Source organism: Cydia fagiglandana, chromosome 8 (assembly GCF_963556715.1).
Source record: "Cydia fagiglandana chromosome 8, ilCydFagi1.1, whole genome shotgun sequence".
Taxonomy (NCBI): domain Eukaryota; kingdom Metazoa; phylum Arthropoda; class Insecta; order Lepidoptera; family Tortricidae; genus Cydia; species Cydia fagiglandana.
Window position 1 is genome coordinate 14,438,180 of NC_085939.1, and position 25,104 is coordinate 14,463,283.

The window sequence follows — 25,104 nt, forward strand, 5'->3', positions numbered from 1 at the left end:
GTTCAGTAGTATTTGAGTTTATCGCGAACATACACACATACAGACAGACGCGGCGGGGGACTTTTATAAGGTGTAGTGTTGATGTTGAAGGTAATTGAGAAAATATAAGCAATTTCCACCATAAACTCAGTGCAATTTATTACCATTACCAGTACCGGACAGCACGAAACTGACAGAATTAGTATGTTGCCCACACATCGGCACAGCGCCGCTCCTCGCCAGTTTGAACAGACTGGCTAGTAACACTAATATGGCGATGGACAGCAGGATCCAACGAGCCATCTCCACGTATCCCAGCAAAGTGTGGGACTGCTTCAGCTCCTGCTGGATTTCTGGCGGCAATTCTGCGCCCTGAAATGAAACAAAGTAATTAGAGTTCAATCGCAACAGGCGGCCTGCGGGCCGCATGCGGTCCGCGAACGTCTCACTTGCGGCCCGCGACAAGTTTGTTAACTACCTACTATGTGGTTCTTGGCTGCTAAAAGGTTGCCGACCGCTGATTTAAGCCAAGAAGTCTGCAGAGATTTTGACTTCCATGATATTATGATGTATAAATAACACTGGCACTGCGTGTGCTGTCAAAATCTCTGCAGACTTTTTTTGGTCGAACTCTAACTAAAAGCAAGTAGGTCTAAGAAGAGATGACTGGGCAATAAGTAATTAATAATATCAGCAAGTCTATTGTAAAGAGGATGGTCTTAAAGGAAAGTGCTAATTGTCTTATTGCTTGTGCTTATCCTTGTTCTTTTGTGCCTAGGTACTTCTTAAAAGCTCTTAAGTACCGCTTCAAAACGGTCAAGCCAACTCTGCGTGGCATTTGCAATGAAAAAGCGTCGTCCCTCCCACTGTGACACCTTACCAACGCTCAAGATTCCACGAACCACTCGCTACGCTCGTGAAAAAATAACTATTGTGGTTCAGCTGGAGCCGAACCATTAAAATCAATATGATCTTAATTCATAATAAAATCTCCCAAGCGCGTTGTATTGTGTAGGTCCGTCACAATAGACGGATAATATTGGTGATGATTGGTTATCTTTTGTACTTACGATGCTATGGATGGACTACCTAATCAAAGTAAAAGGGAGTATTTTTGCGGCAAAAAGTTATCCCTTGGTAAAATGTACGAGCATTTACTAATGGCAGCAATAACTCACCGAAAAGATCATGTTTCGTACATTTTAACATTAAATACTTCCGTGAGACACTGACATATTAAATATATTAAACTCAACCTACGTCCCGTACGTAAGGGTCAATAAACATGAGTGACCCGGTTTTAGCAGATTGTTAACCAAGGGATGATAGGCATGTCTGCCGTGGTAGTTTGGCGCTCGAACGTAGTGAGAGCGCCAATAGTCCGAGGCTGAAATGATGCGTTTCACCCAAGTTAAACACATTTTTGTTCCACAATTTTATTTTTAAGAGATCAAGGCTGAACACCCACTTCAGACGAATTTGCAAAACTATCTATTGTTTTGACTTTGACTTAAGTTGGCCAGTCTGTTTAGCATTTGCAAAGTGTGAAAATGCAATCTTAAATGCCTATCAAATTTCTTTATCAGTGGTTGTGCACGCAAAGGGACGTCAAGTTGTGCCAACTCTAGTAATTGCTCGGAGCAATGCTGAACCCCTGGAGCCTGTTCCCGCGGGACGGTAAGTGGGCACTCGCTTTGGGTGTCGGCGGGCCGGATTGGAACGCGTCGCGCCCAAAGCCCAAAGCCCACGGGCCGGGGTTTGGAGACCCCTGCTCTAAGTACATCGTTTCCTACCCCTGCTTAGGGACTTAAACATGAGCTACCTCGTCGATCCAGAGTAACGGGAACACGCCGGTGCGCACGTTTTCCAGTTGCGGGATCCCCTTCATCTGCCGGAGTTCGATGTTGAACTGCAGACGTCTGACGCCTTTCAATACAACTCCGGTTATCTGGAAGTAGAACGGAAATATTTTCTAATTGCACGCGTTTCTTTTTACATTGGTACCTATTAAAACTATCGTCAGTCATTAGATAAGGAAAACTATCTGAACACGCACTCTAGCGCCTTGACAATAGAGACGTGTTCAGATATTTGTGAGCACACTGGCCGCTCCGATATATGCGCTCCTATATGGCGACTGTGACACTAAAAATCGTGAAACTCCGATGGTCCTTCGATTTTTCGATTCGGTTTACGCTGCCGATAAAAGTAGTCTGCCCTAGAATACCACAAAACGGAACAAAAGTGTCCATAATTGGGAATTGGTACATTGGGCTGAATACGCCAGTTCTTGAAAAATGCTTGGACAGGACAAGGCTAGCAGCTCTGAGTTAAAAGTGTGGCAACGTCGCCTGCTGGGCTAAACTACTAAGAGAAGGGAATCTCACCGGGTCAAGGTACACGTATGTGTTGTGCTTCTCTTTATCCGGACTGATGCCTCCAGCGAAGTACTCCAGTAGTTCCTCGGAGGCGAGGTAGAAGTGTGGCAACGTCGCCAGCGCCGGCGCGCCCTGACACGGCTCCAGGTTCAGAACGCCCATCAGTAGGCAGCCGTCGTGGTTGGCGCTCCAGTTTCTGTCACAGAACACTTGCCTACTAACTACTAACTGGTATACAATATGGATGAACGTGTAAGATGACGTATCCTCAGATACTTCGGACATGTAATGCGACGTGGAGAGCAGGCCATGGAGAGACTTGTTCTCCAGGGACGGGTCAATGGCTGTAGGTCAAGAGGACGTTCCCCAATGCGTTGGACAGATCAGATAAAAGCCCTTGCCAACACCCCACTCAACTCATGTGCCAGAGGAGCATCTACCAGTTAGAACTGGCGTAGAATCGTTCGTCGTTCAACGTGACGTGACCACGACTGCTCTAACAAAAGTTATTCGACGGAGAAGAAGAGTAAGATGACTAAAGTTTACGTCTTATACCTTTACACCTTACTATAAGAGTGGTGTAATCCTTCTTTTAGTACGGGGCTTCACTCTCTTTGCATAAGTATACTCGTAAGTAGCAAACAATAGTTTTAGGGGTAAACATAGAGCTGTTTGTAGAACCTAAACCATGCTGGGGTATGCAACTAAGTTGTATGGTTCGAATAATCAAATAAACAAACTTTCGACAGAAGCACTTGTTATCCCGGTTCGCAGTTTTAGCTGCCAGTGCTTCTTCAGCTATTTCGTAGTATATCGCCTTTATGTCGAAAATGGTGGTTGGGCCAACTAGATTGGCGTACAGAGATCTGAAAATAAAAGATTTGGTACCTAGTTAAAGGAAAATAAAATGTGAGGGATATGACTGGTTTCAATATTGGTTGGGTATCTTCACAGCAGAAGTTGTACAAGTACATATGACCAATTCGAGGTTTCTGAGCAAGGTCCTTCTCGTAAGGTGGTATTCACATTGGACGCAGATCCGCACGCCGCCGCGGAGCGTGATAATCGCGTGAAAATACTTTGTGCTCGTGGTGACATTATATCCAGTAGCCAAAAGAAAAGGCTACATTTTATTTCACCAGACCACGTCGATTTCGCATCGTTCTTTTCAGCCATTAAGGCCATCTCCAGTGTTACACCATAAATCATTTGCAATATACGATAAGGCCAATGAGATGAGATATTTTATCACCTCATCGGCTCGTGCAAGAGTGCTTTCATGCTTAAAAACAGCAACAAGTTCGATTTTGCTCACTAAGCCTTACTGAGCTTACTGTGACCTGTGACTTAGTCCAGCCGATTTATATAAGATTGTCCAATATTTTATTTACCTGCATACTTCGGGCTCAAAGGAATACAGCCGTTTAGGAGGCGAGTCCTCAACCGGTGGGAAGACGGACGCGTCAGACCCGTTCAGCTGGTTGCAGTACGGGTCCCGCCAGTTCTTCATCGCGTTCTTGCCTTTGTAAGAGACGATGTGACCGAGCTCCTGGACGTCTTTCGTACCGCGCACCATCTTGTATGGGCCGGTTTCTGTAAGATTCATCTGAAGAAGAAAGTGAATGTCAACACTCCTAACTATACATAGGTCCTACCAGCAAACATTTTAAGTATTTTTTCCTAGGCTCGAAGAAGATTTTACCAATTTAAGTAAAAATTACGTCCTAAGTCACCAATTATTTTACGTATTGTACACTTTTACTTCCAAGTCGAAATATAGGGACAATAAAACGTAAATTTCACTTCATAAATACACCATGAAGTCAGGGACTTAAGGGTTGAAAATAAGTCGAAACATTAGGTAAAATTAACCTTAAACCATGACCAATAGGTCAAATCTACTAATAAGGTATTTTAGGTGTATTTGCGACGTAATTATTACTTATACGGGGACTATGAAGTCACGGACTTAATGGTTGAAAAGAAGTCGAATTACTAGGTAAAATTAACTTCGTACCCTGACCAATAGGTCAAATTTACTAATAAAGCCTTTTAGGTGTATATGCGACGTAATTATTTCTTATACGGAGACCATGAAGTCAGGGACTTAATGGTTGGAAAATCAGTCGAAATATTAGGTAAAATTAACTTCGAACCCTGACCAATAGGGCAAATGTACTAATAAGGCATTTTAGGTGTATATGCGACGTAATTATTTCTTATACGGGGACCATGAAGTTAGGGACTTAATGGTTGAAAATAAGTCGAAATATTTGGTAAAATTAACTGCAAAGTCTGACCAATAGGTCAAATGTACTAATAAGACAATTTAGGTGTATTTGCGACGTAATTATTTCTTATACGGAGACCTTTAGGTCGTCGATTTTATGTCGATTTAGCTACTAATTTTAGGTAAATGTTACTTAAAATAGATACCAAATTGCGACCATATAGTTAAAATCACTTGTAAAGTACTATCAATACCATAAGGTTGTGCCGCCATTTTCTTTCATTATAACGAGATGCTAAATATGAAATTGCATAATTTAAGTTGTTACTTATATCTTGAATGGTGCCATCGCACGGTACTTCATTGTGCTAATATTCAATACTAGCTGTGCCCGCGGCTCCGCCCGCGTGGAATTCGGTTTATGTCAGTAAGCTGCTAAATATATAAAAAATAGTAAATTACATTACGCTGTATTTTTTTATTAAAAAAATTATAACATTTATAATTTCCTGCATGATAATTTCCTAAAATAATTCTATCTTATTGTTTCAAACTTTTTAGAGCGCGATTTGTAGTAGTCTGACTACGCCCAACTCTTTTAGTATGAGAAAGTCGAAGTCACCTAGCTTTGGACCGCGTGCAGTGCGCCACATACGTCGGGCAATTCCCGACTCTTTTAGTATGAGGGCGCCGAAGGAGCCCGGCTTTGGAACGCATTCAACGCGCCACGTGCGTCGGGCTTAGCCCGACGCTTTGAGTACGAGGGTGCCTTCGGCTCCCAACTTTGGCAAGCGTACAGCGTGTCACGTACGTCGGTCTACGCCCGACACTTTTAGTATAAGGATGCCGTAGGCGCCCGGCTTTGGAACGCGTACAGTGCGCCACGTACGTTGGGCTACCCCCGACGCTTTGAGTATGAGGGCGCCGAAGGTGCCCGGCTTTAGAACACGCACAGTTTGTCACGTACGTCGGTCTACGCCCGACTCTTTGAGTATGAGGGCACCGAAGGCGCCCGGCTTTGGTAACCATACAGCGTGTCACGTACGTCTCTTTTAGTATGAGAAAGTCGAAGTCGCCTGGCTTTGGACCGCGTGCAGCGCGCCACGTTGTTGGGCTTACGCCAGATTCTTTTAGTATGAGGGCGCCGAAGGCGCCCGGCTTTGGAACGCGCACAGCGCGACACGTACGTCGGGTTAAGTCCGAAGCAGTGCCGGATTAAGATATTTTAATGCCCTAAGCATTTCTAGACCATGGTGCCCCCTCTCCCTAGGGTCATTAAGATTACATTATTTTTTTTGGTAAATTGAGTGAAGTTCCAGCTGAACAACTGAGAATGGAAATCAGTCACATCATTTTATCTCGAAAATTGACAGTGCCGCAGCAGTAATGTTGCAACAGAGTACCTAATGCTGCTGCAGTCGCCACCCGAATGTCACCTTTATTATATCTTAGGTTAGAATGTAATTAAAAACGCGAGCGAAGCGAGCGCGAAAATTTTTCGATATAAAAACGGAATTTGATAGACAGTTGTACATTTTTACTTTTAGTATGGAAATCAGTCACATTATTTTATAACGAAAATTGACAGTGCTGCAGCAGTAACGTTGTAACAGAGTAATGCTGCTGCAGTCGTCACCCGAATGTCACCTTTATCATACCTTAGAAAGTGATTGAAAACGCGAGCGAAGCGAGCGCGAAAATTTTTCGATATAAAAACGCAATATGACAGACAGTTGTACATTTTTACTTTTAGTATGGAACTCAGTCACATCATTTTATGACGAAGATTGACAGTAACGTTGCAACAGACTATTGCTGCTGCAGTCGCCACCCGAATGTCACCTTTATCATACGTTAGAAAGTGATTAAAAACGCGAGCGAAGCGAGCGCGAAAATTTTTCGATATAAAAGCGGCCAAGTGCGAGTCGGACTCGCCCATGAAGGGTTCCGTAACAGCAAGTAACACAATAAAATTGCGGTTTACGGTTTAGGACGTATTAAAAAAAAACTACTTACCAAATCTTGTTCAAACCAATTTTCGGTGGAAGTTTGCATGGTAATGTACATCATATATTTTTTTTAGTTTTATCATACTCTTGTTTTAGAAGTTACAGGGGGGGGGACACACATTTTACAACTTTGGAAGTGTCTCTCGCGCAAACTATTCAGTGTAGAAGAAAATGATATTAGAAACCTCAATATCATTTTTGAAGACCTATCCATAGATACCCCACACGTATGGGTTCGATGAAAAAATTTTTTTTGAGTTTCAGTTCTATGTACGGGGAACCCTAAAAATTTATTGTTTTTTTTCTATTTTTGTATGAAAATCTTAATGCGGTTCACAGAATACATCTACTTTCCAAGTTTCAACAGTATAGTGCTTATAGTTTCGGAACAAAGTGGCTGTGACATACGGACGGACAGACAGACAGACAGACAGACAGACAGACAGACAGACAGACAGACATGACGAATCTATAAGGGTTCCGTTTTTTGCCATTTGGCTACGGAACCCTAAAAAACGCAATTTTACTTTTAGTACCAACCAGGCGCGAATCCAGGATTTCATACAAAGAAGGGATGGAACAGTTTTCTATCAGCCTAGCTTCGCATGTCTGTCCCTAATTTTAAAATTTGTTCTATTACTTTTTCAACCTGGCATTTTGGTGCCTCCCCTGAACGTGGTGCCCTAAACACGTGCTTGTTTTGCTTATTGGTTAATCCGGCACTGGTCCGAAGGTTTGACTATGATGGTAAACGTACAGCGTGGCACGTATTACGTCGGGCTAAGGTTAAGGCATTCAGAAGTTAAGGTATAATAAAGAAACTCAGATAAATAAATATATACCTACATACAAACACGAACGCTGAAAACACAATACACTCTCTCTCTCTTTTTTTTGGTAAGTCGTGAAAAATATGTCACTGTGCAATGAGGGGTAATTAATTTACTGTCGTTTAATTTTGTTGTATATTATTAAATCTACATAATTATTCAATTAAATTTGTTGATGTCCGTACTCCCTCATCTAAACTTAGAGTTAATTTGGCAAAAACCTTCCTCGGTGGCTATTCATGTCACTACGTATTAAATTCAGCGCCATCTGTTAGTTTACCAGGGTACTCAATAGTGGTAGCACATATTTGAAAAAAGTTTGCCCCTCCTTCCTAAGTAGCGCCATAAGATTCAGGGGCAAACTTAAATCAAGCGAGTGTTGTGGCTACCCCCCTTTTAAGGCTTGAATTTTTATAGCCTATAACCTGGCCGGAGATTTTCTCGACAGATTAGTAAAGTTTGTATCAAAATCAGTTCAGCCGTTTTCACGTGATGCGCGTTCAAATAAACAGACAAACAGATAAACAGACAAACAGACAAACAGACAAAAATTCTAAAAACTGTTGGAACGTGTTCTGTTATCGATTCTAAGTATCCCCAGCCAACTTTTTTTCAAATATCTTCCATGTACAGACTTTCGACCCTCTACAGCTTTATTATATATTATATTATATGTATAGATAAAACAATATTTTTGATCGAGTCAATATACTCACACACACAAATATTCAATTACAACACTCAATGACAAGCAAATATATGCATTTTGATTTTATAAAATGTTGAAAACTTAAATATTTCAAAAGCCCATCGATAGTTTTGTATGTAAACCTAACATACTGCACGAAAAAATTTTCTGTGCACTAGATTTCATCGTTCTTCATCTGCGTAATCGGCCTAAATTATTTTACATGACTTAGTGGCCGCCATTATCATTGCACAACTTAAAGTTGTTTTCTTGTTAGACATTTTGTTTCTGAGTGAAAAGAATATATAAGCGTAATGTTTGTGTCTCTTTTTCTCTTCATCGCGTCTCATCTAAATATTGCCTCGCAGAGTAATTATATGGATAAAAATATGTCACCATCACGTCTAAAGGGTTGAAATTCGAAATAATGTTATGTAGGTCGGTGGTGGGGAGATGATTATTTATATACAGTTCACATTTTGTAAAGTTTAATTCTAATCCTATCGTACTGAAAGAGTCGGTTAGGCTTCTCAAATCATCTAGAACAGACCTCCAATCACCACCTATTGTTCCGTCGTCCAGGTACCACGAATTGAATTTTGAATTTAAGTTGGAAATTATGGGGTGGATGGCAAGGCTGAATATAGCAGGTCCAAGTGGATCGCCCTGCTGACATCCCACTGCTGATGCCAAGCGATGGGTTTTGAAGAGGAGGTCTAAAGGTGGTAAAGATTACCAAATTAGTACATTTCAACTACGCGGCACGTCGTGGCGACGTCGAATCGACGTCGGAAACATGACCCTAGTGTTGACCTAATGGTTGTAATCACTAATTTACCGTCAATAAATACGTCGCCGTGCGTTTTTTCCCCATTTATGTCGACTCGACGTGCCGACGACGTCGATTCGACGTGCCTCATTTTGGTCCCCTAATTTGTGCAACCTAAAATAGGTGCCCTTTTCGGAATATTGACCAAAAATGTTTGCTGGGGTGGGTCTATTACAGAAGACATAAGGTCCACCGATGTACAGTTAACAGTGTGGGCGATAATGATGACTCTAGCTCGCTAGTCGATAAAAGCTCCTTCACGAATACGTCATTTATACCTAAAAACCAAGTGTTTTTAATTTCAGTTGCAAAAAGGGTGTTAGGTATATATTTGACTGCTATGTGCGTCTGTCTGTCATTGGCACTGTAGCTCTTAAACGGGTTAAACGATTTGGATGCAGTTTTTAATATTTTAAAGTAGGTTATCTGGTGGTGGTTCTTAAAAATGTTTTTATCTTTGACAATATCAGTTCAACCGTGTCGCTGCGTTGAGCGGTTTTAAATTTTTTTATTCACTAAATCACAAATTGGATGATTGTTTAAGATCTTTTCCTACCGTCATCTAAAATATTACTATATAACTACCTAAGGCGTTAATATTTCAGAATGTCCGAAAATAAAATATCCGTCCGAATGTCCATCAATCCGAAAATCAGCCTTAATTCCATAATAATTGAGTCTATTTTCGGAACTAATTATCAGACAAGTTTCAGTAAGTATTATAAATTGTGTTCCAAGCTTCATCAACATCAATTAAGACGATCTTTTGTAATGAAGGAACAAACATCCTAAACAAACAAACGTTCGCCTTTATATTATCCCTTGGGGTTCAATGACCTAATACTAGTACCAATTAGGTACCTCCAATGAAATTTAAATCTTAACTAAATGGAACAGAGTTGCTTTTGTATTGTTTCGTTCGATTTTAAATCAAAACAACTCTAATTTCTAATACCAATTTTCCTTGTGTGGCCTGGTGGGCCGCTAGAGTAGCCTTTAGCTCACAGGATATCAAAATGCTCATTTCATTTTGCTCGACATGTTCACTTCAGGAAGCGAAAGAGGTATGTTAGGATCGTGGCGAGTGGCGGCAGCCTGCACCGTGCAGTTCACTTGGCTTATGACCGCAATCAGTGGGGACATGTTGCATGTGGTCGCGATCCTCAGCATTGAGGGAACGAGGAAGAAGAAGAAGAAGAGAAGCAAGTGGAAGTCCGAGGTCTCTGCCTTGCACTTATTTAATTAACTTGCATCTTCTATCCAGGCCGGAGATCTTGTGCCCGATTGGAACTTTAAAATACCTACGTCAATTAATAGATCTAGAAACGATGTGGATTAGATGTGTCAGTGTCAAAAGTGACGTTTTTGTTTGAAGAAATGTCACATTTGACAAATTGACACTGACATATCTAATCCATATCGTTTCTAGATCGATTAAGTAATTGACGTACCTATCTTAAAAGGTAATCGGGCCGCTTGTCTCTACCTCGTGGGGCGCGTGGGCCACCCCAGATTTGTGAACACCGATTATTTTTGCATCCGAGAAAATTCGCAGATGAAAATCAGCTTTAATTTTAATTTTAACAAAACTGCTTTTGGACTGGGGTTCAAATGGCCGGTGATCTCCGTCCGTAACAAATACGGGGCACAAAATACTGGACGGAGATCTCCGTCCGGGGGTCGATAGAGGGGTGCTTTATTAAGTAAATACGTTTTTTTGCTTCTTGTATGAAAACTGACTATACAAGGTCTTGTACTTACATGACTAAACATAGAGAAGTAAAAGCCGTTTCCGTCTTCAGAGGGACGCATTGTGGCAGGTTTATCGGATTTCATTTTTCCACATACTAGACCTGGAAGAAATGTGGAAAAGAATAAGATATCGTATTGAATAATTTTACGGTTTAGACTCACTTGTTTTTAGTCACTCGCGTCGCGCGACATGTTTCCATATAAAAACAAACATACATGTTCATGTAAAAACAAGTGAGTCTAAACCGTAAAATTATTCAATGTTAGTATGTCTCACAACAGCTTAAATTCGAAGATATCATATTGTAAGTAGAGGCGGCATACACATTACGTCGTCGATCACTCGTCGATAGTTGACAGGCGGATGGACGGACAGACAGTAGTTGGCTATGAAGTCCTAAAAAGATAGGTACAAAAAAAGGTCCAGGTCGGCAACGCGCGTGTAACACCTCTAGAGTTGCAAGCGTCCATAGGATACGGTGATTGCTTACCTACTTATTGAATTTCTTGCTACCGGTTGTTTACCATAGCTTCTTTAGGTGTTATATTGTAAACTTGATTTATTTATTGTAATATATATATTTTTTGTATTATTAACAAACTAGCGACCCGCTCCGGCTTAACTACGGGTTACACGAAACCTTAACAAATGGCCTTACACCTAAACCTTCGTCAATAATCACTCTATTAATACATAGGTGAAAACCACATGAAAATTCGTTCAGTAAGTAGTTTTTGAGTTCAACGCGAACATAATATTATATACCGGGTGTGACATGTTTCACTCGGTACGGAGTGAAACATGTCGAGCGTTTTTCGACTTAAAATACGTGAGTGACCCGTTTTTAGTATATTTAATATGTCTGTGTCTCACGGAAGTTTTGTTATTAAAATTGTAGGCTGTACTCCTCATACTGACCAACATTTGTTCAGCGACTTTTTAAAATAACTTGTGGTTTGATTTTGAATACACTTTAAAGTTTATTCTAAGACGTAATGTATTGCGAATTTTGTTATGTTATAGGCGTGACAAGCAACGTCAATCACAATGATATGGCGTGGCGATGGCGTCCATTGAAGATAATATTTATTTTGTATGAAAATTAGGAAGTCTAAATACTTCATAATTTTTTAAAGTTGTTGAACAAAAATGTCACCGTTTCAGGAGTACAATCTATGTTTTAATTATTTGCTCGTGGTACAGGCCACACCCGGTATACTCTACATACAAACACGTCTGTCACGCGGCGGCCGGGTGACTTTGTTTTGTAAGGTGTAGACACAGTACACATAAATATGATGAGTGATTAATATGATATGAAAGGAGATCGTTGATTTTGGGCCCAGAGAAAAAACCATCGCATATATGGTACAGGCTATTACAGTAATTATTACGCATTTTATTACGGGAACAGACATAATATACGTATTGGGTGTATAAATGAAACGGAAATTGGAAATATATAATAAAAAGTCATGAAGTATATTGATTCATTTCCGTAATTTAATATATTGCCGTCGTCAACATCTTTATTAGCATTGACGAGTACGAGTAGGTATGTCCTTAAACTACGGCCAAAAGAGACGTAGGGCCCGATTCGGATTATGAAATAAACATCTATTAGACATCACCAAGATACGATAACGATATGTTTAAGGCGTGCTTTTTCCGTAGGAGCTAAGCGAACCAGTTTTTTGAATCCATTAGAAATATAAGAAACAATGTTTTAAAATTGTGAAAAAAATATATCTTATACTTAAGGATCTGGCAGATACGTTTTGGATCTCAAAAACATGATTATATAAACTTTGCTCGATAGAAAAAAATTCCAAAGTTACGCCTTTTTTTAACAATAAATCCAAACTATATCTACAATACAAACTTTTTTGACTCGTTTTTTACACAAATGTATAGGTAATAGGATAATCTAGACGTTTTGGATCACTTTGTCTCGGTAACATCATTAAAATAATTTATATGTTTCAATACCTACTAAATCCGCAAGCGCAATCACTCGCGAACGCACTTACGCCCTCTTCAGTCGCGCGGCAGCGCTTGTAGAGGACGGACCTGCGTCAGTGTGTTCCGCGCGGTCACGTGATTTTACCATTTACAAACAATGGGAAACAAAGCATATGAAACGTAAGAAAAAGTCACTAAGTGCTATAAAAACACACTTTCTGATAACAGAAGCATCTAATACTTTACGAGGTGGTTGAAAGCGCCTAGCTTTACTACATCAACAGTTAAAATATTTCAGTATTTTCACTAGGTCAGCAACCAATTTCAATGTAGGTAAATAATATTATATTCCTAGATAATATAATTGTGAGTATGTAAGTATGATATATTTACAGTATTTCACCTTTACTGATATACCTACGTCCGTCCTGCAAAATGATTATATTCCTTCGTGCTCTTTGACTCCTTTGAAAATCAGAAATTATTTATTTGGATTGACACAGTATGGGGATGTTACAATATATGTATAGTGTTACGCTTTTAGTATGAGGATGCCGAAGGCGCCCGGCTTTGGATCGCATGCAACGTGCCAGGCCCGTCAAGCGTGCAAATTTATCATCATAATCATAAATTTATATAAATATAAAATGTCAAATTGAATTAATTGAAAAAATTACCATAATAAGCATATCGCAATACAATTATTTAAGAACTAAATACATATCACTAATTTTAATATTTGACCACGGTCGACATGAATTAAATATAATTGAGAGTTCCAAGTGCCTACAGGCAGTTCATCTTGTGCGTGGTTGTATTAGTCTTGTTCGAGAAACTGAACACGGTGAAAAATAGAGATAATACTCCTAAAAATACGTGTGATACCTCATTAGATTCGTCATAATGCCTAGAAAAATGTATTCGAAGCGTGTGAAGCACACACAAAATATCAAAAGTTATAAGCAAAAAAAGGGGGGAAAGTAGAGATCTTTAATTTCCCCAATATCTCAAAAAGTATTCATATTACGGTGCGAGATGGGTGGGGGGTGCTCGACCAAATGTCATAGAGGGCCCCAAGACAAAACAAAATACATTTAAATTTTTTCAAAATGGCCGACTTTTTTTTATTTTTTTTCAAGTTGGTCCGAGCGCGCTGAGATTTGGCATGGCGGAAGATAGAGGCCCCTAAATTCCTATGAAAAAATTTTTTTGGAAAAAATCCAAGATGGCGGAAATAATGGTCATTTTAATTTTGTATGGCAACTTTTAAACGGTGCGAGATGGGGGGTGCTCGACCAAATGTCATAGAGGGCCCCAAGACAAAACAAACTGCATTTAAAAAAATCACACAGGGCGACTTTTTTTTTTAATTTTTTTCATGTTGGTCCGAGTGCGCTGAGATTTGGCATGCGGCGAGCTTGGAGGCCCAAGATTACTATGTGAAAAAAAAATTGGAAAAATCCAAAATGGCGGTGGACACAGGCCAAATTCAAATTTCCAAGTAGGTTAGGCGAGCCCGAAGGAGGCTGAAGGCCGACCCCGCGGAGGGTCGTCAGGCCCGGAGCTTTATCTCGAATGTCCAAGCATGCTCCACCCCCAGTAATTTTGGGTGAGGCCGAAAGTCGAGCTGCGGGAATGACGAACAAAGCAAAATCCTATACAAAAGTTTATAGGATTATTAAGCGATTTGTTAACCCGCGCGAGGCCGGGGCGGGTCGATAGTAATAAATAAACATAAAGCATACGCTAGACTGAATAAAAATATAAAAGTTTCACTAAAATTTACTGGATTGTACAGTCAGCAGCAGAAATAGCTACGGGGCCTAGTAATCAAAATGATGACACGGAAATGTCAAGATAATAAGGTCTGTGTCGATCATTTTGAACATGTTATTCTGCTTATCTATATCTGCTGCTGCCTGTACTGGTTTTAGAGTCTGGCTAATTTAGGTAGAACTAGAGTTTAGCTAAGAAAGGTAGAAGAAATTAATTTGACTGAACCATATCTGGTAGAAAAAGAAAATGATTGATGTTTTAAACCTGTTCAAGGACGTGGAATAGTAGATATTAATTCGGCGTCCTTGAACAGGTTTTCAACAACAATCAGTTAATTATTTAATAGATATTTGGAAGAAACAAAACATAATATTGAAAATAATTTGTTACATTACGGTATGTACGTGTGGCGTAAAGCCAGTAGACTGTAGTTTTTTAAGTTAGTTCCTTCGCTACATTATACTGCTTTACCAGATTGTAGAAGGGCTTACCGGGATTTTGTGGTCTGCAGCTGGCAGAGGCCTCGGCGGGTGGATTGCTCGCTGCTGGCTTCCTCGTTATTTCAAGGCACTGTTTTATGGTATATTTTGCGAATTCAGATATCCTTTCTGTCGCGATGTTTTGGTGACACTGACACCGTTAGTTATTACTTTTTAGACCATTGCTTGTGTGTCGCCGGCCAGTAGCCTCGCTACCTCAAGTAAATCAGTATAGCAGTAGGTATTAAGGATTAATACTAAACACCCCCCACCGAAAGCACTATGTGGCTTTCTCATAATATGAAAAAAGTTAAAAGTTAGACCAAATCAAAATCGTTGCAGACTTATCTTTGTCTAGCTCTGCCAATCAATTCAATTCCATCATCCGCTCCTCCATCTGACCTTTAACTGAGTTTTCCCTAAGCCCGATAAAAAAAAAAATTATTTTTTTTGTGAGTACCTCTTATAATGAAGGATATTTTTGCTGAGTATCAACATCCTACTAGTGACAGTTTTTGACTTATGATTTTATTATTATTTTTCTTTAATGTATTGTTTTTCGGGATGTATTCAAGCGATTTGCTGAAATTTATTGAATAGTGTTCTTTATTTAGGTATGCCTTGATACTCAAAAACCGAATACCATTTGTCATATAAAAAATAATTACTCTCTACTCAACCGGTGTTTTACAATGTAGTATACAAACTCTTCGATTATGTTTGCGTTTTCTTATCAGGTTGTCGTATTTAAGAGTAAAATGCTAATCTCTCACCCCGATTGATTAAGGTTCTACCTACCTACCTACCTTACCTACCTACCTACCTACCTACCTACCTACCTACCTACCTACCTTACCTACCTACCTACCTACCTTACCTACCTACCTACCTACCTACCTTATCTACCTACCTACCTACCTACCTACTTACCTACCTACCTACCTACCTACCTACCTACCTACTTACCTACCTACCTACCTACCTACCTACCTACCTACCTTACCTACCTACCTACCTACCTTACCTACCTACCTACCTACCTACTTACCTACCTACCTTACCTACCTACCTACCTACCTACCTACCTACCTACTTACCTACCTACCTACCTACCTACCTACCTACCTACCTACCTTACCTACCTACCTACCTACCTACCTACCTACCTACCTACCTACCTACCTACCTTACCTACTTACCTACCTACCTACCTATACCTTACCTTTATATGAACAATACCTTACCTTAATTGACCGTCACCTTAAAATGTTTATTTCCTTTCGGTACTTTAATTCTACTACGCTGCCATTAAATTAAAACGTTGTTACCGATCACTAAATAATAAGTACACATGGCTCTGTAAAAATAATAATTCTAAATATAATGATCAGAAACACGTAATGCAAAAAATATATACATATACAATAAAAACTATAAAAACGTGACCCTTGCACGGTATGGTTAAAATACTGCCATCATAAGATCCTTATACTGTGACCCGTTTGCTATCGCCGCCGCGCACAGCGCGCGCTCACGTGCTCGTCGAGCGGTTCGGGACGCGCGGGCGGGGCTTCACGGTTTGCCGCGCACCTCACCCCCTCAGATTCGTTGATGAGTCGAATCATATCGCCTTAAGGTCTAACCTGTCAAATTTGACATTTGCGCGATTCTGGAGATACTCTTGAACGACTTCCACAGGATATGACTTAGAGATCTAATTCACATCCAATAGATATCTTACTCTGTCTAACGTAAAAGTGACGTTGGTTGCCCGAATTGCGCTGCAAAAGAGAGCTAGTTGATATCTAAACTATAACGTATCTAGAATGGATCTAGTACGTGTCGTCTCTTGTGAATATCTTGAAGTTCGAATACGGCAGGTAGGTATTGTGAATGTCATGTCACCTCGCGTTGTGTGGTAGGGCACAGCACAGCGGATGTCATTCCAGATCTAGAGCAGAGCCCAACTGGGGAAGTACTCCACCTTATTGAAAACAACAACCAAATAACACTAGACCCTACGGTGTGTTCCTGCCGGTGAGTAACTCCAGAATCGCGCAAATGTCAAAAACAGGTTATAGATCTTAAACATATCGTGATCGTATCTTGGTGATGTCTAAAAGATGTCTAATAGATGTCTATTTCAAAATCCGAATCGGGCCCTAAGGTTGCCAGAGCTCAACGAGAGTGCGGAGTGTCAGGTCAGGCATGGCAACGCGCATGTACCATATCTGAAGTTGCAGGCGTCCATAGGCTACGGAGACTGCTTACCATCAGGCGGGCTGTATGCTTGTTTGCCACTGACGTAGTATACAAAAATGAGTCACTAAAATAATTGGTGGATATTTATCCACCCAAAGGTGTTTATTTATGGAATAGTTTCACCCTATTTAGGGTGAAACTATTTTCATCTTCGATATTTTTTTTAGAACTAGGCCGTGGGCGTACAATCCAGAAATGTTAGGAACTTATTGAATTATATTGCTTATTAATTGACATGACTGTGACATGAAAATGCTCTATGTAGAACCATTTTTCCTTCAGTCTAATCCCATCTGGAATAGAGTACCTATAGTGAAGTAGCCGAGACCGTGACGAGCGAAATTTCGAATCAGCCGGCCTAGCCAAGGTTACAACCGCTATCACTTCGGCAACGAAACGCTTTGTGTCTCTATCACTCTTCCATATTAGTGCGACAGTGACAGTTGCGTTGCGATCGCTACAAAGCGTAAGCGATTGGCATGTTGGCTACGCGGCCAGATGTGCGAGTATATTTTCATAGTAATTGAGGTAAAACGTTAAAACACGCTCGATGGCCTTATCTTTCATCGCAGAGATATTAAGATCCAAGTGGATTGATAATAGTGGAGTAGTTACCATATTTAAATGTTACATTTTATACGTAGGTTAGATACATGACAACACATTTACTCGTACTGCAAACTGCAACATTATAACGAGCTCATAGTCAACCTACGAAACAGTAGGTCCCGGATTCCAATCCTGGTACGGACATTTATTTGCGTAGCACTCATAACATATGTAGCATATTTGCAGCGCGTTTATTGCTTTCATAGGCACAAAAAGGTCTTACATTGCCATTATAGTTTACATTTAAGTACACAAATATTGCAGAAAAGTGCGGGAAAATGTATGGGAGATATGGCAACGGAACTGCCGTGTTTTTGATCAGAATGCATGGATGCTGGGTTTCTGTCTGCAATATAATTAATGTTATTTGTTTAATAATACTTAATTAAATCAATTTAGTAACTACACCTTATAAAATAAAGTCCCCCCGCGTCTGTCTGTTTGTGTGTAAGTATGTTCGCGACAAACTCAAAAACTACTGAACGGATTTTCATGCGGTTTTCACCAATTAATAGAGTGATTCTTGAGGAAGGTTTATGTGTATAATTTGTTAAGGATTTGTGTAACCCGTACGAAGCCGGGGCGGGTCGCTAGTAGAGTACCTATAGTTATTCAAGTTAGGTATTGTTAAAATTTTTTGAACTGATCTTGTTCACTTACCTGTACTAACAATGGCATTGTTCTATTACAATCCTATTATCCGCTTTTGTTCTCGTAGGCGCCAACCAATTTACTTACAAAATAAGTTAGAAGTACATTGCATGTATATTGAATTTTAAACCTTATTTCTTGTTGAATGGGGTTAAAATGGTCTAAAAAGATAATATCATATTCAATCTTTCGGAAAGTCACATGCACCTTAGCCACGACAGGTGTCGATGGTTGTTAAATGCAAAAAAAGTTGGGTTAGCCATTATTTAGTTAGTGTATTTTGTAGTTTATTGGTTAAAGAAATAGAGTCGTTAATCTATACTAACGTTTCAAGGCGGTTATAATCTGCTTTTACTACGAGGTGATTATCCTAATTTGTGGTTTACCACTCAATGGTATTGTATTCTTGAGACTCTTTGAGTAAACTAGCTCAGATCGCCTGATTCAGACTATACCTATCTAGGGAATTACTAAGGGCCCGATTCGGATTTTGAAATAGACATCTAATCGATATCTTTTAGACATCACCAAGATACGATAACGATATGTTTAAGATCTAACCTGTCAAATTTGACATTTGCGCGATTCTGGAGATACTCTTGAACGATTTGAAGGATATGACTTAGAGATCCAATTTACATCTAATATACCTATATATCTTACTCTATCTAACGTAAAAGTGACATTGGGTGCCCGAATTACGCTGCAAAAGAGAACAAGTTGAGATCTAAACTATAACGTATCTAGAATGGATCTAGTACGTGTCGTCTCATGTGAATATATCTTGAAGTTCGAATACGGCAGTAAGTTTTATTATTGCGTTTCTTGACACAACTGATTTCACGTAATTACAAAAAATACAAATAAGTAGGTACCTACAGGTTCAGGTAGGTAGTTATACTAGTTATTATGCAAACAATACCTACATCAAATATTTCAATGTTATCCTCGTCCTTAAGCAATGCGAGGGCAACGTTTTTTTTAAACAAAAAAAAACTTATTTACTTACCTACCCATTTAACATTGAAGTACCTGTCTCATTCAACTTATTACATATAAATATTATAACTACATATTTAAATTGATAATAATAAATTAATAATATTGGTACCTACACCGTGTTTTTCTTATTTCCGTTAATTTAAGGGTCCATTCCTGAATTTAAATTTAGTTACTTTCTCAAAGACGTCGGTAATCTATATACATCTCCATTTCGGAGATACCTAATCAATAATTTAATTTTATCTGATATGTGACGAGCGTATACACTTGCCTTAGGGCCTGTTTACATATTGATTGGTGTTTAGTATGAGTTCATACATTTCCTAATAAACTTAAGTAAGTACTAGTATCTCGGACGATCGATGTTCGAAATTACATTGATATTATGTCACAATTTTCAATTGTTTGGTTGTTAAATGTAATGCCCGTGTTATAATAATTAATTCATTACATTTTAAACAAAACATTTTTTTTTTAAATGAGCTATGCTATTTAGTTTTCTTAAATGTAGGTACTTAAGTAACCATACCCCAAAGTTAACGGGATTCAGTAAAAACACGGTGTTCGTGTATCATGTAAAAAATTTACCCCGTATATTTCAACAGAAAGGGTCGGTCAGCCGGCGTATTATGGATAGCTTTGTGCACGTGATAAAATAACTGTCACTGTTAAACACCGTGGGATAAAAAGTGACGGACACCGTTTTATCACGCTGTCACGTAGACAAGAACGACCGTCATATCCGTACAGGTTCGTAAAAACATGTCCAGCACTCCGGTAATCGTTTCTACCAAAAGAAAAGTTGAGTACTTTTCGCATGATCATGCTTACCTAAGGCTGAGTTTTCTCCCACACAGTTAAGGTGGATCCCATCGAAGAAGAGGTCTTTGACCTTGACCCGCAGGAATGGGTCCGTCAGGTTGGTGAACATCTCCTCTAGCGCCCCGTTGATCATCCCCACCAGACCCGGCATCAGCTCTTGGACTTGAAGTAGAGCCGCCTGGAACAAGCAAACGGAAATAGTTTTCCACAGATGTAGCGAACAACTCGCGAACGCGAAGCGGCGCGGCGCGGTGGGACCAAGGCGTTCGCGTTCGCAAGGAGCTCGCCCACATAGGACACTTCTATAGGTATCAAAGGATTGATTCACCCCGCTTCGCACAAGCGCCGCTTCGCTGCGCTTCGCGTTTGCGTGTTATTCGCCTACGTAGAACTCTGCGTTACAATAATATAGCATGATTTAAAAGGAATGGACGAAGTCGTGGTAAAACTTTGTGCCCTCACCATGTAAGTGAAGTTGATGACAGTCACTTCGTCGTCCTCCGACAAGGAGCCCGTCTCCTTCTGGTCGAAAACGAAGGTCTTCTTCAGCGTGTACTCCACCGTGTCATTCTCGCCGTAGCCGAGAATTGCCCGCTCTCTGTATTGCCTGAAAAAATAATTCTCATAATCATAAAATGGCGTGTCCCATCCTTAGCGGTGTCGCGTCAACCGTCAGATTGGTAAAATATTGGTAAAATAATAATTTCAGCCTATATGCGTCCCACTGGTGGGCACAGGCGTCCTCTCATGCGCGAGAGGGCTTGGGCTATAGTCCCCACGCTAGCCCAATGCGGATTTGGGACTTCACACACACCTTTGAATTTCTTCGCAGATGTATGTAGGTAGGTTTCCTCACGGTGTTTTCCTTCACCGAAAAGCCGGTAAATATCAATATACAGACTATGTACTTAAAACTCATAATAAATATGTTCATATCCATGTGAACAAATGAAATATCCATCGGCCTTGGCATTTTACATAATTGTAGTTGGAGTCAATTATGGTTTGATATTACATGAAACATTATTTCATTTGATAAAAATGATAAATCACTAAATACCCCAGTACCACCGATTAAGTTCCAATGGTTATGCACAAGGTTATGTGGTAATGATAGATAGAATTCTACCATTATAGTGTCGTTGAATTCTGGTAATGAATTTTACTCGAAGTAACATTTCGTAGGTTAGGTTAAATCGCCAAAATTTTAATGGAATTTGTTTATTAAGATAAACAAGTTGTCTTGTTAGAGTTTCCACGTTTCAAAAGATATACCTTGACACCAAGTCGAGTGTCACCTTCATCAGTGACGTTAAATAATGTGTTAAGGTATTATTTGGTTGTTGTTATTTACGCGTGCTGAATAAATTATATTCTATTCTAGTTATTGTACTTATAAAATAAAAGCGGAGTTCGTAAAACGTTAATTTTTAGTCTTAAGCCACTAGATGGCAGACCCTACTATGCGAAATAGAGCTAGCGTGATGTCGGTTGTACAGTCATCAGCAATAGTATCTTACACAAGTAGGGCCGCAAAAATATGTGACACGTTCTTATTTGGAGCTCAATAAGAGCGCGTCATATATTTTTGCGGCCCTAGTTGTGTAAGATACTATTGCTGATGACTGTACACACTCGTCGAAAGCCTCTCGCCGAGTCTCGCCACGGCTCCGATCGCGAGACGAGACAAGGAAGAGTAAGACGAGAAGGGAGCAGCGTGTACACACTCGTTCTCGGCCTGTATCGGGGACTCTCGACGAGTGTGTAGAGCCCGCATGAAGTGTAGGGGGTAGCACCTGCTTAGAAGCGTGAATTGTTTTCGATTCAGGTCACGAGATGGCAGACCAATCAACACGCACGGTGCTATAGTCTTACTTATAGACGTAGGGCCCGATCTCTTCGAGCTCGGGCTTGGCGCCTGCGCTGATGTCCTCGGGGTTGGTGACGTTGAAGACGTACACCTTGAACGTGAGCGGCATCGGCAGCTTCCGCCACTTGTCGAACATCTGCGAGGACGGGTCGATCTGCACGTTCTGAAACAATATGCGTTCCGTAAAATCAGGTATCATTAGTCCACAGATTATATGGTCCAAATTCAAATTCCAGTAAAATATGGGACCAACCCCGAAATCTGGAAAAAAATTTGGCTCTCCCATCGACAGAACTCACAGAAATACGGTCATTATCTGTACCACGGAACCACGTTCGACTTGTTGCCTCCCTGTCATACTAACGTACTAATTTACAAAACAGAAAGGCAACACGTCGAACGTAGTTCGCGGTAGACCCTCAGTTTTGTATGTGGCTACCGCCAGCTACACCCAAGAAAACAAGACATCATCATCGTCGCCATCCGATGTCGGTTTGGACAATGTGAAAACGCTCTAACACAAAAATTGTCCGGTGAAAACAACCAAAGTATACTAGCAGCCTTACTGTGATAAGCGCGTTAATCTGGCCAGCTAAGTGAGCTCCGAATTCCGAAGTAACAACTGGGATTTATTAACGCTAAGCCGAGACTAAGCCCATCGAACCCCTGCTCATCTTACCGGTTTCCTGCAAATCATTGGAACCGGATTCGCTTGGCAAACTGATTATCCAAGTATTGATCCGGCCCGGCACAAGTTTTTACGAAACTTAAGTCTTATTATCATTAGGACGGTTTACGGTCGGTCGATGATTACGATTTTGAATGGCGTTTTCTAGCAACGATTGTCATCTTGGCTAGCCTCCGAAATACTATAGGGTAATATAAAGGATGACTTATTACGCTAGACCAGACCGTCAGGACCGTGCCCAGGCCGAGGCGTCAGACATGTCATTTTCTATGACGGTATCGGTATGATCGGTGATCACGTGGTGCCAGCCCCGACCCGGTCGAGCCGGAGTGCTCCCGGAACTGGTTTTCTATACAAATACCTACAGTACCGCGAACCGGGAATTCCCGGTTCTCGCCATACAAACTCAGTACCGGGAGCATTCCCTAGCCGAGCGTGAGTCAACCTACTAGTGGCTCTGTGAGCTGTAGACCTCGCGTTAATCTTAGAAAACGTAATAGTGAAAAAAAAACTTAGTTCGTTGAGTCGTTATCACTGTGAACTTACAATAATCTTAAGAGCCATAGACATTGGCGCTTAAGTCCTTTAAGCCAAATTTGGCATTCTGGAAAAATTCCAAAAACTGGATCGTCAAAAAATCTATTTAGGTACTTAATCATACAATCTGATCACAAAATTTCACGAAAATCAGATGAGAGTTGCGACCTGTAGAGAACATCCGGACATACAAAACGGACTATCGTTACGGTACATTATTTACTTTGGCTCGCTAACATTTTGCATGTCAAGGCGCGTAAGCATGACTTGTTTGTGATGTTATAGGTACTTAGTACCTACATAATGACTTGGCTCATGACCTTCTGATTGTCATAAACATTTAATTTTTCCAAAGGTCGCAGACTAATGATGACATAGGATGACAAGTATTGTTTTTGGAAATGCGTGAATAATTTATAGGTACTATTAGGTACTAGCTACCCGCCCCGCCAAAAAATGAAAAATTGAAAATTTATGAATATGACGATGTAGGTACAATTAAAACAAATAAAATATATTCTATTCTATCAAAATCACTGCAGATTTTTCTTGGTCTAATTCTAAATCTTAGGCCGACTTGCACCATCCCTCCAACCCGGGGTTAAGCGGTCCGTTAACCCGGTGTCAAACTGTACTTGTAACCATGGTAACTCCAGGCGCTAAGGCTCCCATAATTCATGCACACCGCCTGGGATTGCGCGAACTCGGATTATGTAAAGTTGACGTCAAAGATATGATTACACTTTTGTACCTTACTCTTTTGTAATAAGGCGATAAGCGTAAACATATCTTTGACGTCGACTGTACCTACAAGTATTCAGGACCAAATGAAGGCATTAAAACGATTTCCAGCTTGCTGGTAATTAATTCTTCGAAAAAATCTTATTTGAATGGCCTGTATCGGCTAGTTGATACTTTAATTTTACTCTAAACTTTTCCGCTTATATTGGTTGGATGCTAAACTATCACTACACCTTAAATAATAAAGTCCCTAGCCGCATTTGTCTGTTTGTGTGTTGAACGGATTTTCATGCGGTTTTCAACTATCAATAAAGTGATTCTTAAGTTTAGATGTATAATTTGTGACCCCGTGTGAAGCTGGGGCGGGTCTCTAGTAAACTATACAAATAACACATGATATGGATAGTTTGGCATAAATCGCTTTTCAGTAGACCATATCAACATAGGAAGGAAAAATCACACTGTTTTTATTTTACGAAGAAAACTACAAAATACACTCCATTATTATACTGTTACTTACAAAATTGTTTTGTTAAACTATAATAAACATAGTACTTACTTACCTTTTGTATTTGGTTTCTGACAATCTTTGGTATACCCCATGTCGCAAGTAAAATCGCCAACATGAGTCCACACAGCGATATCAAGAAAAACAACCGCGATTGTTTTCCAATCATTGTTCTAAGTGTACTAACAATCACTATTCGACCACTTTACTAAAAGCAAACAACTATCGACCGAATCCAAACGCACTTTAATTCCATGAACCCAAAAACCAACCTTTTATTTAAAAAAAACGTGTTATATTTTTTAGATTCTGTTCGAAATTTAAATTTGGTTTCAACTATTACACGTCACGGTCAGGCTTTGACTGCCTTCTCGGATCGGAAACTATGTATAGCTTGATTATAGCTTGTCGTTTAGCATTTTCCTCTTGTTTTATCATACGATGACAATTAAGTAAGTAGCTAAGTAGTTATATGTTGACACTGAAGGTGGTACGACTGCT

General features: G+C 40.1%; 1 protein-coding gene across 1 annotated transcript; it reads right to left on the bottom strand.

The window, feature by feature from the left end:
- Positions 1-112: 112 nt before the first annotated feature.
- Positions 113-24,964, bottom strand: LOC134666766 (sensory neuron membrane protein 2-like). The gene is made up of 10 exons (XM_063524048.1): positions 24,659-24,964; positions 22,135-22,292; positions 20,722-20,866; positions 20,269-20,437; positions 10,705-10,796; positions 3,749-3,963; positions 3,098-3,223; positions 2,367-2,553; positions 1,802-1,927; positions 113-351 (listed from the first exon to the last, which is right to left on the bottom strand). The coding sequence occupies exons 1-10, from the start codon at positions 24,770-24,772 to the stop codon at positions 127-129; spliced, it is 1,557 nt and encodes a 518-aa protein (XP_063380118.1). The 5' UTR covers positions 24,773-24,964; the 3' UTR covers positions 113-126.
- Between the last annotated feature and the right edge of the window lie 140 nt (positions 24,965-25,104).

Excerpts from the sequence above, each read along its gene's own strand:
- LOC134666766 (XM_063524048.1), bottom strand. The coding sequence starts at position 24,772 with ATGATTGGAAAACAATCGCGGTTGTTTTTCTTGATATCGCTGTGTGGA. Across the intron at positions 3,224-3,748 it reads TTTGAGCCCGAAGTATGCAG|ATCTCTGTACGCCAATCTAG; the intron begins GTAAATAAAATA and ends TTTTATTTTCAG. Across the intron at positions 1,928-2,366 it reads CATACGTGTACCTTGACCCG|ATAACCGGAGTTGTATTGAA; the intron begins GTGAGATTCCCT and ends TTCTACTTCCAG.